Raw genomic sequence first — 13,239 nt, 5'->3', positions numbered from 1 at the left:
CATAGGTGGTGATTAACATGAAAAGCTCTCCTGCAACTCTTTTGGGGAAGTGTGACGGCTAAAAATTTGAAAAGACTAAGTACAAACCTTTTGAAATAACATAGTGGAACAACTTGGAAAGGTCTGAGAGAACAAGAGTGGTTACTTTTCTTTTAAAGTAAATGTTTTTGAATGTGTGACTAGTAAAAAGAATGGCTGGCAAAGAAAAAGGTTACAGAAAGAAGTCCAAGATTCTCTTGCATACTTCAAACTATATGCAAAAACTAATTGACTGGTTAGATAGGAAATATGTATAGATTGGTTTGTTTTGACGTTTATATTGGCATAGTATTTTCATAGAGTTACATAGAATAAATTCATTTAGACACTGTTAGCAAAGGTTGTGCTTCTGCATAGGTTTGACCAGCAGTTGTCCTTGAAGAACAACCATGAATAAGGTTATACCAAGAATAGTGGTGAGAGAGGAAACAGTATGGAATTTGGAAAAGATCAGTATCAGTTCTCAGTACTTTAAAATAGCTGGACCCTTATATCACTCTTATAAAGGACTCATACAGTGTTTGTGCCCTGTAAATATGCTGGGAGGACTAGTGAAAGGACACTGCTAAAGAGACTCTTTAGAACAGACATCTGGAATAGTGGAACATGTGAGACATTGTCCAGTAATGAATCCACACAAACTCTCAGAAATATCACGGAATGGTCTTTTTACTATGCTGGCTGTCACAAGACACAGCTTGGCATCAAAATGGCTGTCCCTGCTTGTGAGTTTCTCCTAAAATTGAGTAAGTGAAGTGGCATTATACCATCCACTCAAGAGTTTACAACTTTGGCCTTGTTCAAATGAGAATTCACTGGGGACAGTTTAACTTTGAATAACACAAGTGTTGCCTTGGTAATAGTCTTGAACACAGTTGAACTGATATTTGAAGGGTTTGTGAGAGGCCATATTCCTGACTAGCACTAGAATTTTAATCCAGGCTATAGGATTTTCTGTAAAACAAACAAAAATGTTACGAGCTTCCATAAACAGTTAATTCTTAGCCAGAGAAGGAGATGCATCATTTGCTTTGGGTTTTAGCTTTTCCTTTGCCTTCTGGAGAACCTGAAAATATATGGTATTGGGTAACAGTGAATAAAAATAGATAACCCAGAAAGTATTTCTTTGTAAGATGTTTTTGGATGCCTAAAACTTGCAAAAAAATTATATTGCTCTGCAGCTTAACTGGATCCACCATAGTACTATATTTTCCAAGTAATTCTATTGCTAGGTAGCGTTTGTTTTTCTGAAGAGTAAATGTGGTGAAATGGTTGTATATGCTTGTGCATATTCTGTGCTTCTGCATATGCTGTGAATATTCTACTGTAAATACAGGTGTGGCATACGTACATGTAACATAATGAGGCTTAAAGTTAATCTGAGTATGAAAGATACCTTGTTATTTAAAATGTTTCCCTAGTTTAATATGAGAAATGGTGTAAGACATCAGTATAGTCTTTTGATGATGATGGAGTTTTAAAGTGTGTCTAATATGTTTCTGTTCACTATTCATGGAGACCAGATTGTTTTTTGGAGGCGACCATTGTTGTATAATTGCTGAGAATTCATATTTTAGCTTTGAGCAAAAGAGCTGAAGAGTTTAATGATTTTATTGCTACGAATTTTTATTTTAGTCAACATCTCTTAGTAAGCAGGGCATTAATAGGTTGGTAAAAATGACACTGTTGAATTAGAAGATGGATTGCTGAACTAAGTTACTTTGTCACAATAGTGACACTTCAAAACAGTTTTCAAACGACACTCTAGTATAAGTGTCACTTAAACTTACACATCACTGTTACATGTTCACCTGGTGACCACTGGCACTGACTTCAGAAAGATCAGTTCAGGGCTGTTTTCACACAGCTTTAAATGAATTTCACTAGCGTTGTCCATGGATTTAATTGTGTCTTTCGTTTTTGGAGATAGCGGAGCTGAAATTGGTCTTACAAATGGCACAGCATGATTTTGCAGCTCTTTGGCTCTCATTGCCCCTTAGGCTGCAACAGTACCCATAAAACGGAAGCTGGCTATAAAATTTCAGACTCGCTTTTGATTTTCTTCCTCTGTATTTTCCTAGCATTGTCTTAGAAAGACTTTACACTTTTGGTAGCATTGTATAGTTCCAGTATTGTGATTAAAATAACTATATGACATGTTAGTTAACTAAACAGTGGACTAGAAGTGCACCATGACTTATGATTACTTAGTTATGAGAATTTGAACAGAATACCATTTGTTTTTTCCTCCATGCTTTGTAAAGAATAACTGTGATGTCAGATGGATGTGGCTTCTTGGAAAAATAATCTGTATTTTGCATTTTTTTTTGTTTTTAAGAGGGATAAGAAAAGATAGTTCAAGCCTTGAAGAACAGATATTTTAATTATCTTTTATTTAAGACGTAACTGCTGATTATGGTGCAAAGAGGTTGTTTAGTATAAGCCACAGGCTGGCTTGTTCTCAAATGTTTCTGATGTCCTGTTATTTTTGAGCTGTCCAAGTCTGAAAGCTTCAACTTTTCTGTGAATTAGCAATCTTATACTTTTGAGGTGATTACATCTGATTTTGGGGGTTTGTCTTATGTACTTTTTTTTTTTTTTTCCTGTGGCAACTAAAATTGAAATAACACTAGGATGCTAAATATCTATTTCATAGAGGGAAACGAGTAAATCAAGGGTGTCAAACTCATACTCCTACCTAGGAGTAGTTACATTTCTACAGTCCTAAAATTACATTCGGCCCTCTGAAGGCAACCGTGAGGCTGATGTGCCCTCCCATGAAAATGAGTTTGACATCACTGGAGTAAACGATAAGTAAGAAAAGATCTGGGAGGTCTCACAGAGAGCTGCATGGTAAGAGGTCATCCTTACCCAATATAATTTTTAGGGGGGGTGTGTTTGCATCTAAAACCAATGCTCAGAGATCAGATGTGAGATATAAGAATTTCCAAATCTGGAGATTTAGATTTTTGAGATGCAGATTATCACTTACTGATTTTTACCCAAAAATCTTAGTGAATTTGGTGTCTCTCCTTTTACTTTATAGGACTTTTATGCATAGTCTTACGCTGTCTGTATGGTCAGATGGGAATTAAAATACATGTCATACTCTACATTCAGCAAATTCTTGAGGAGGAAAACTTCTACCTCAGAAAAAGCTCTCCTGAATTGACAAGCAAAAATTCTGCATGTTTACTGTTTATGTATTTGGTGGTGGGTTTGTGTGTGTGTGTTGTTTTGTTGTTGTGGTGGTTTTGTTGTTGTTGTTGTTTTGTGTGTGGCATTTTTTTGTTGTTGTTGTTTTGTGTGTGGCATTTTTTTGTTGTTGTTTGGGTTTTTTTGTTTGTTTGTTTGTTTGTTTTTTTAATTTTCTTGTAGTAGGAAATGTCCAGATACAACCTGAGCCTTGTGATAACTAAACACTTCTGTGTGATTGCTGTTATGGAAATAACTGTCTTTTGTAATAATAAACTGTTTCTCTTAGAGAACCTTTTTGCAACTTAAGCGAACCTGCAAGAAGTTGTTTCTCCTGGCTGAGGGAGGGTGCCAGATTCAAGCACTTCTCAAACAGCCTTAGGAAATTTTTTAAAGCCCTTCTCTTGAACATCTGTGGAAAAACAGTTTCTGACCTTCGCACCAGAGTCGCATACTTCCTGAAACAGTCATGAAAAGGTTTATGTATGAGCTTGAGATCCAGATATAAGATGAGACTTAGCACCAAATTTTGATTGAGAATTTGTCTTGTGTAACAAAGATTATTTATATCATTTGGTTTTACAAAAAAGACATTTTTCTTAGGATTTGGCTATTTACTGGCATATTACTTACTGGTATATAGCATTCCCCAAGGTTATTTTGCCAAATTAGAAGCTAGCATTTTTACATTTTTAATTTGTAGATCTAAATTCAAACCTTTATTTTTCTCATTCATCTAAAATATTTGAGTATGATTCCTCAGACCTCATGGAACAGAACATTAACTATGCATGTAGATACATTGATTTTAAGATATTAAAATTACTAATTGTCAGCATGATATTTATGTATGTTTGGAAATAAAATTAAATTTCAGACTTCCAAAAGGAAGACCATATTTTTAACAAGGAAGCTGCTCTTTCCATTCTGTATTGCTTCTGTTGCCCTTAAGATATGGAGGTGAAGAAATAAAATAAATTCCATCAGCTAAAAATAACAAAGATAACAGAAACACATAAATCAAGTATAAATATTAGCAACACGAGTGAGCTGAGAATTTAAAACAATAGTTGTGATCTCTAACAGCAGGAGTGGATAAAAACAGAACAATTAAATGCCCTTTAATGGTTTTGAGTAATTATTACTATTGTGTAAGTCAGTACATTTTTAAACATTGAAAGCTTTTTACATGCATTTGCATGGTGACTTTTTTTTTTTTTTTTAGAATCACACCTTTCTCTTTGCATATAAATTGAAGTAATAAAGAATGTGTGGTTGGAGTCTTAGACACTGTGACACCATAACAAAATAATCTACTATATTTGATCAATCAGCAGGGTGCAAATGGTTGAATATTGTTGTCATGCTTAAACCTAAACTGTGGTTTCCAATACTTCAGTGGTCAAAAGATAGTTTAACCTTTGTTGGCTTGTTTATTTTAATATAGTTTCCAATATCGAAGGCGTATCATCATTATTTATGTTCTGAGAAACATAGTTAAGTTAAAAAAACCTCACAAACACCAAAATATAAGCCTGTTTTAATGAAAAAAATGTATGCTTTACTAGACTTTAAAGCTTCATATATAAAAAAACTGGTAACACTGAAGTCTGTAATTTGTACTTAGTGAAGCATTAATTCACATATACTAATTGAGTAATTACTGATGTGTTGGTGTGGCACTCAAAGCATTTATATGCTGGGAATGAAACTGGGTTGTTGTGGTTCGACTTTTTTTTAAACTCATTTTCCAGTGGACTGAATATATTAGTGATGAATGTGCTGTGAAACTGTTTGTTTCCATGCTGGAAAAGTTTCATGGCTCCAGCAATTGCTAGCCATTTTGCCACACAGCATCCATCATTTTGTCAAAGTTTTAATGTTTTCTAGTGAACCACCTAGGAAAGAAAGGAGGATAAAAGAATGACAAAATAGCCAAATTCTTTCATTCCATGCCAAAAAAATGACTGAAGTTTATCCCCATTTGCCCTTGGAACAATTAATGTGACGTGTTCTTGAATGCTATAGTAAATTTCATTGTGAGTTAATGAAATGTATGTTTAAAACAACAGTACTGTAACTCTAAATGTTTTTTTCATTAATGTCATTGAATCCTTAACCCCCAACCTTTGACACATAACGGAATTAGAAAGCCTTTTGGATCATTTGGCTGAAGTTGTGCCCTCACTACAGTATCTCAGTTTGCTTGGAAACATGGCCTGCCCAAATGAACTGGTCTGCAAAGAAAAGGATGAAGATGACTACCAGAGGTACAGGTTAGTGTTTTCACTTGGAAGTATGATAAGTTATGTCAGTTTTGGTTTATTACTGGAAAAATATTGAACTAAAACCAACTCAGAGTCTCAAAGAAATATACACTATTCTGAACACAATGTGGCATATTCTGCCATGAAACACCTGAGAATTTGAGTAACCCCATTTCAATGAGATCACTCTCAGGAACCCTATTTCAAGAAATATTTCAGTCCTGTACAGCACCTTTTTGAGTTGAGCAGGTGTGCACAGGGTTTTCTGAATGTGAGTGCTCATATGTGTCTGCTTACAGCCTTTCCTTTTTTAAGGCAAAGGTAAGGAAGCATTTACATACACTAAGTGTGACAGTCAATTAAAAAAATCCCAAAAAACTATACTCACCCAGTTGTATTGTCTTCTGTTAACATTTGATTATGGCGATGAGTTTCTTCTGCTATAGTTATCAAGGCACTATTAAAGAACACAGAGGAAAGGACTCCTTCTATGTTGTGCTGTTTTACTCAGAGCAGTTAGTGTTTAGATTAAAACAAGCCCTCCCCCAAATATCTCTAATTTTAATGAGCTAGATTATGCCTGATAAAATACTATATGTCAAACTGATCCAACTGAAATCTTGCTAAAAATTACAAGGGCTATTTTTTTTTTTAATAAAAATACGTGAGACTGACTGACTCTGATTATAGATCTAAAACTTACAGAATGTCTGCTGAAGTGACATAATTTTCATAACTATAACCTTTAGGCAAGTGGGACATTGATTATTGAAAAAAAAAAAAAGGTATTGGATTTCCTTTTCCTTGTTCACCTCTGATACAAGATTTCAGTCTTTATGTGCTGGCATTTTTCATATCATCTGAAAAAGGCTGTCTGAGGCAAGTCTGAGCCAAGCAGCACTGGTCACTGTGCTGCCGACCTTGCAGAGCCTGAGCTTCCTTTCTATTAGCAGGTCACCCACAGATTCAGAGTTATATAATAAAACTCTGATTTTTTCTTCATGTAATCCAAACTCTGCTATGAGAGTTATTATAAAACAATACGAACTGGTGGAGACTAACAGCAGGTTTATTGGGAAGTGGAATTAATTTGATACACCAGTTTATTGCTCAGAAATGCTGTTGGTTGAAACAGCAGCACAGCTGTCCTGGGTGTGCGTGTACCTTTTTTTTGTTGTTCCAAATTTCTGGAGAGGACTTGTAGTTTATCGTTAGATTAAACACTTTCACCTTCTAACTATTCAACTTTTGAATCCGGCTTAGCTGTGGCATTTTGGTTTTCAGCAAGTAGAGCAACCTAAATTTAATAAAATATTTTCCTTTTGCTTTGACACTAAAGTGGAAGGTATGCTGACTATTCAGCTTACAGGAGCCTAATAGTGCTGTCTCTATGTAAATTTATGTGACATTTGCACTAGAGAATTGCTTAAAAAATGAATGATATTTCTATAGTTTACTGTTTTTCACTTTAAGTATGTTTTCTGACAATATGTCTCCTATTAATCATTTAAGCAAAAGTAGTATGTTAAAGGAGCCGTTCAGAGGCAAGAACCCATGGTTCATTTAGTGCTGTGTGAAAAAATTCTTTATTGATTGACATCCTCTGTGGTTATGTGATGTAATATTTATAATATGTCACACAGCCATACATCAAAACAAGCATATCTGTTGTTTCATTTCAATGCAAAAATGTTGATTTCAGGAAGGTCAAGGTAATTTTAGGTCATATTGTGGCAAACCCCTGTGTCAAAGTGTAAAGTGATTGTATTTATGCATCTGCTGGAAACTGCAACATTGCTCCCATTTTCTTTCCCCACAATTTTTCAAAAACCCTGGGTATTTTTTTCCATGTAAACTAGGTTAATGAAAGCTCTTTTAAGAAAGAAGAATGGACTTCTAATTAGTTAAATGATTTATGGTTTTGCTGCTATAATGAAAGCTTCCTGATCCTTTTTCATAATTATTTGTTGCATTATATGAAATGTGTTTGCCTGACAACATTAGCCTCAAAACCCAAAAGCATCCATCTATCTATCTGTCTGTATGACTTTAGGGCAATATATTTACCTACGTGGTGGAACGGATTAAAAGTGCTCTGCTAATTTTACTCTGAATAGCTAGTTCAGAGTTTTGGATACAAATTCTGTAGCATCTTGGACACAACTTTTTTCTTCCTTCCCTCAAACATACAGAACTATCTCACAGATTTAAAAGTAGCAGGCTCTCCTGAGTAAGAAAGTATTTGCATTTTATCAAATGTATTGCTTCAAATCTCAAAAGCAAACATTTGAAATGGCCAGTTTCAGCATTTTTAAGGGTTTGAAGTAACTTTTTTATAAGATTTTTACTTTTTGAGAAACTTTGTCACACAGCTTACACTTATGTAAACATTTTGCTTTACCATAAATGTTAACTGGTTTTGTTTTGTTCTGAATAGGAGCTTCTTTTCGTAAATTTTTGCAGTGACCATTGGAACCACAGCTTCATTTTTCATTGAGCTTTAATTTCATTCCTACTGAGTTCAATTAGAGTTCAGGCTATTTAATTCCTCAACCAGAAAGAGAAAGGTGTTAGAAATTAAAGCTTTACTTACTCTTCTTATTCCAACAAACTGAAAAGATCTGTAAATCTCCAAATATCTCAACTTTAAAAAAGGTGGAAAATCTAATTTTTAAAAACTCAAGGTCCAGTTATTTACTGAGGTATTAGTAACAGAGATGAGAAGTAATATTACATATTTTAAAAATAATTATATTTAAAAAAAATACTTCAAAAGTGTATAAAACTGTGCATTTTGCAAGAAGTTTTGATCTGATTCCTCAGGTAATCCATTTATACTTATTTCAACACTAAAGCTTTTCCCTAGTTTTTGATTAAAAATAAGCTTTATACAAGAACATTGTTATGACTTTTTCTCAGAGTCCTTATTTATTTCTAAGAAATATAGTAACATTTAAGTAGGATAATTTTTTAGAAACAGGAAAAAGAAAAGCTATTTTTTTCCCCATCCCTGTTATTCCTCCTTACCTTTCAAATGTGTAGAACAAACTGATGTCAACATTTCTGTGTTTGTTATTGGAACTTTTGCTTGGACAGGAAAAGAAAATGGAAAGTTCCCTTCTGCAGTAATTTTATAAAGAAACTTGTTTGATTCATGTTAAAAACTGCTGTGTTTTTTCTGTCATTGTAAAATGGCTTTAGTCTGTTTCTGTAAAAAGAAAACAAAAATTGCTACAAGTTCTTTTAAACTTCTTTTAAAGCTTTCCGTATTTGGGAGGTGATATTTTCTAAAGGGGTATCTTGAGGGTAAGGGCAAGAGATAGCAGAATATCTAAAATATAATGTTGATAGGAAAGTTTTAAAAGCTTTCGCTCAAACAGGAATCAAGAAACACAGAAAAATAGCTTGCAAAACAGTGCATCCTCTGAAATAACCTATAATCTCAACTTTGAAGCTTGTGTGAAAGCAAAGGTCATGACCTGGAGATCAAAGTAACAGAAGTCAACACAGTAATTGCTGGTTGCTTCTCTTGTACCCACACTTGGTCAGTCCTGTGGGTGTATTGTTTGCAGTGAAAACTTCAAACGTGGTGTTACTGAACTGTGAAAAATCATCTGGGTCAGAATGTATTACAAAGCATTTGCGAGTGCTGCAGGTGACCTCACCTATTTTCATTAAAGTGAGATGATTGTGAAGGATGTATGCCATGTGTGAAGGTTTCAGTGCTTGCTCATTCCTCTTTGCTCCTTATTGACATTTCCTGGAATGATGCATTCATTAAGTGCTGTTGACATGGAAACAAGGGCAAGTGGAAACAAATGCCTGAGTTTATTTTAAATTAGCTTAAAAGTACATATGCTAGATATGCTATCTTTAGCAGGGGGAGCAAATGGTGATAACCTTATGAAGTCCTCTTAAGATATAACAGCAAGAAAGGAAGTGCATGTATTTTGTATGGATTAACTTTTCAAGCTAAATCAGGTATTCCCATCCCACAGGTTTGATTCTGTGAAATGCTGGATCCTCTTATAGCATTTTCGGTTTCTTCGCTGTTCTATTTTGTTTTAGTGTTGTTTTTTTGGTGAGGCAGATCCTACTCATTTATTTTAAATAGTCTTGTTATTGAATTTGGATGGTAATATACATACATAAATACATATTCAAGAAGCAATAGGAGACTAGAAGTCCTCAGTAATGAAAGTAATGCTGATATACTGGGTACTTTTTTGTGGTATGCTTTTTTATGTACTTAGTGAGATGATTAGGGTATTGTCTTAAATTTGCATTATCTATGAATCTGTGCTACTTCACTGTTTGCATGAGACCTTGTCATTTCTACAGTATCTGGAAGAAAAAACCCTGTATTTGATAGACATCAACTAGCCATACAACCTGAGATTAGCCACTGTAAGGATTTATGAGTAAGGGCTGTTGTAATGTTTTTCTTCAACCAAATAAATGGAAGTCCATAATACCCCAGTTTATCCATACTAATGCAGTAAATCAAGACATAACAAAAATTATTATTACATGTATAAAGAGATATTTTTCTAGTTTATAGAGTTTACTACATTGAAGTAGAGCAGAGGATGTTAAAGTATTAGGAGGTGGTTTGGATTTCTGAGCGCCCTTCAGAATTACTCGGTCATCATCAAGCAGAGCCAAAGTGTTGCACAGAGGTGATGTGATCTTCTAACATACCTCATTCTAACATCATGCCCTCTGTTCTGGAGGATGTTGATTTAAGTTAATGACCTGACTTCCTTAAGTCTGTATTGAGGAAGTTCTCTTGCAGATAGAAATTCTGCAGCTGGCTATATGCTCTTTGGTGAGTAAGGGTAGGGCATTAAACTTTTTGGTGGTGGACAAGAAACAATTATAGGAGATAATCTAATTCAATGTCATAAATGTTTTTGCTCAATTCTTCTGATTTTTTTTCATGTTTCCTCATTTGAATGCCAATGTAACATTGCCAACTTCAGTTTATTTATAATTTCTAGTTTACAATGATGCAACTGAGAGTGTAGTTGACTCTTCAAAGTTTGAAATAGGTATATTATTTTTATGTTCCATGATTGTCAAAGAAAGGAAATACAATAGCACAGAAAACAGAAAAATGAAAGTAAACACTTTCTGAAACAAAGAGCATGTTACAGTTATGAAACGAATAGAGCTAGACATTCTTCTGGGCAAATATTTGTCAATTTTTCAGTGCAAGATTAATTTTGTGGTTTAAACTTAGACATTGATGCATATAGCACAGTTTTATATTTCAGGTTTTGTTAATAAAAGTACAGGAGAAATGACTAGACAGAATCTAGTTCTTATCAGAGTCTTTCACTAAAGATTCAGTGGAAGACTTTTTCTCTGGAATTCTAACATATGCAAACTTGCTATACTTTTCTTGTAGTAGAAGGGTAAAAAAAACCTACAACAAAACAAAAATTATTTCCCCAAGTAATTTATTACCACTTTTAAGATTTTCTTATAGTGTGGCTCATGAGTGATGCCATTATCTTTCAGTATCAGGAAGCCAACCATGTTCTACAACTTGTCTGCTTTTCCAAGGGAGTTAATATATGAATCAAGGCCGTTAAGTGCCATAATATTATGTGATTTTGTTTGTTGTTTTTATGGTGTTCACAGCTCTAGAATAAAAGTTTCCTAGAACTTTTTGATAATAGTAAGGAGTAGTGTACTGAAACTCATTAAAACCTAGGAATTTTTTATACCTGAACCTAAATGGCTACTGAAAAAAATAGATCAAAATGAAATTACACTGTAGTTATTTTACAAGGATAAGGAGTTGACGTAAAAGTTATTTACACCTGTGTGTTTTGGATAAGGACTACCAAATTTCTTACATATGTTTAAAATATGTTTCTTCCTTTCTTCCATGTGATCCTTTGAGGAACACTTACACATTCTCTTTGAACCCTTTTACTTCACCTGTGAAAATCTCTCCTAAGATTGTGTGAATCACTGATTTTTCAGGGATACGGGAATAATCCAAGGACTATGTGTTAAGCAATGACTTATACAGTAGAGAACTAGAAACAGATACTGAACATACTTGCAAGGTATCTGATAGGTCTCAGTGTCCGTGTTTGTAAGGCAGAGTTGAGACAACAAGTCTGTGGTTCTTCAAAGGGTGTAGAGTCACTCAGTATCAGAGACAGTATTTTTTTAATATAAAAACTAGCTGTGTATTGTTTAATATGCAGCAATAGCTGATTTCAAACCTGTCTTTGTTCTGTCCCTTCCTGAACTCCAACACTTTTCTTCAAAGGAAGGCGTTGCCCTGTTGAGCTTTTGCCAATGTCAATGGTAGCTGAATCCCAAACTCACTGCATTCCTCTGCAAATGCCCCCTCAAGTCTGTCCTTCTTTCCCAATATCTTGACAGGTCTGTGTAAAAACTGTTAAAATAATACTAATCACATGCAACACTTACAAAATTGGTAAATGACTTGTTAATCTTTATTGTCATTTTCACTTAACTGAGACTGAAATAACATGAAATGTGATATTCTCTGGTCTTTTCTCATCTCTGAGTGTTCCTGTTCGTGTGTGAAGGATACCTGTTATTAGCTTGTTTTCATGGGACTCTTGCCACTGGGAGTCAAGGTGGGGGATGATTCTGGACAAATGAAGATGCAGCTTTACTTACATAGTTCATTTCCTTAATCCACCATGAATTAGAAGATCAGTTTACAGGCAGTGATAAATAGATTTCTAAGCACCTTCCTGGTGGCTCTGGGTTGTGTTGGTTCTTTTTTTGTTTGTTTTGTGTGTTTTGTTTGGTTGTTTTGTTTGTTTTTGGTTTAGTGGTTTTTTTCCTTTTTTTTTTTTTTTTTTCCTCTCTCTGGAGCTCAGCTGTATCCTCATCACTGAAGATAACCACCTTTTTTTTCACACCACTGCAAAGATGTTAAAACCCAGAAAGAGCAGTCTCAGAGTGCATGGAGGTGTGCGAAGTTTCAAAATGATTAAAAAAATAAAGGTGGCAGGGGGAGGAGACCCTGCCCCCCCAACTTATAACATAAACCTTTCTAAACCTACAATGTAAAGTCTAGAGGGATCTTTCTTCATTAAACAGCCTTCTCTTAACTAGTGATTTTACAAGTCTAACACAGGTGCCATGTGTCATGCAATTTATGGATTCTAATACCTGCCATAAAGTATTTTATGTTGGCTGCATTCTGTGTTATTAGTAGCTGTCTCTTTCTGCAGCCATTGGTGTTTGATAATAGTCTTAAAACACCCAAAATTACTTACCTGCAAGCAACATCCCAGATAGTCCCTGTTGACAGTTTGAATAAGTTTAGTGCCCTTTTGTTGTACTTTACCTTCAAAACAAACTGATTGAACCATCAATAGCTCCTGAAAGCTGACAGAGGCATGTCATCTGGTGTAACCCTCTGATGGTAGGTTATCTGTGGGAGTTAACCTCCCTGCATTGTTAACTGAAATGTTTTATGTGCTATGCAACTTTAGGATACTGCTGTGATAACCTTAGTAACTAAGTCATACATCACAGTAAAGAGATTTTGTGCAACAAATAACCCTGGATTAAATTTACAAGGGTTGAATTGATATTGTAAAGTGTTCATTCCAGGGCTTTGGTAATCTTTCCCTGTGTTTTTTTTATGGCAAACTTCTATTAGATTTAGATTGAACATGCATCTTCATATTTCTGGATAAAATATATCCAGGAAGATCCATGCTTTTCTTCAGCC

At 34.6% G+C, this 13,239-nt stretch overlaps 1 protein-coding gene across 12 annotated transcripts in view; it reads left to right on the top strand.

Moving 5' to 3' along the window:
- The window catches only part of LRMDA (leucine rich melanocyte differentiation associated), a 741,452-nt gene that overhangs the window by 446,520 nt on the left and 281,693 nt on the right, over positions 1-13,239 (top strand). For 11 of the 12 annotated variants that reach the window (XM_071811807.1, XM_071811805.1, XM_071811806.1 and 8 more), the window contains one exon: positions 5,376-5,510. In XM_071811807.1, coding sequence (XP_071667908.1) covers positions 5,376-5,510 — 135 coding nt within the window. The remainder of the gene's footprint in view (positions 1-5,375; positions 5,511-13,239) is intronic. The other variant, XM_071811809.1, reaches the window with a different exon arrangement.

Source organism: Patagioenas fasciata, chromosome 8 (genome assembly GCF_037038585.1).
Source record: "Patagioenas fasciata isolate bPatFas1 chromosome 8, bPatFas1.hap1, whole genome shotgun sequence".
In the NCBI taxonomy this organism is placed as follows: Eukaryota; Metazoa; Chordata; class Aves; order Columbiformes; family Columbidae; genus Patagioenas; species Patagioenas fasciata.
The sequence above is the reverse complement of the archived record's forward strand: the minus strand, read 5'-3'. Positions and strand labels throughout refer to the sequence as shown.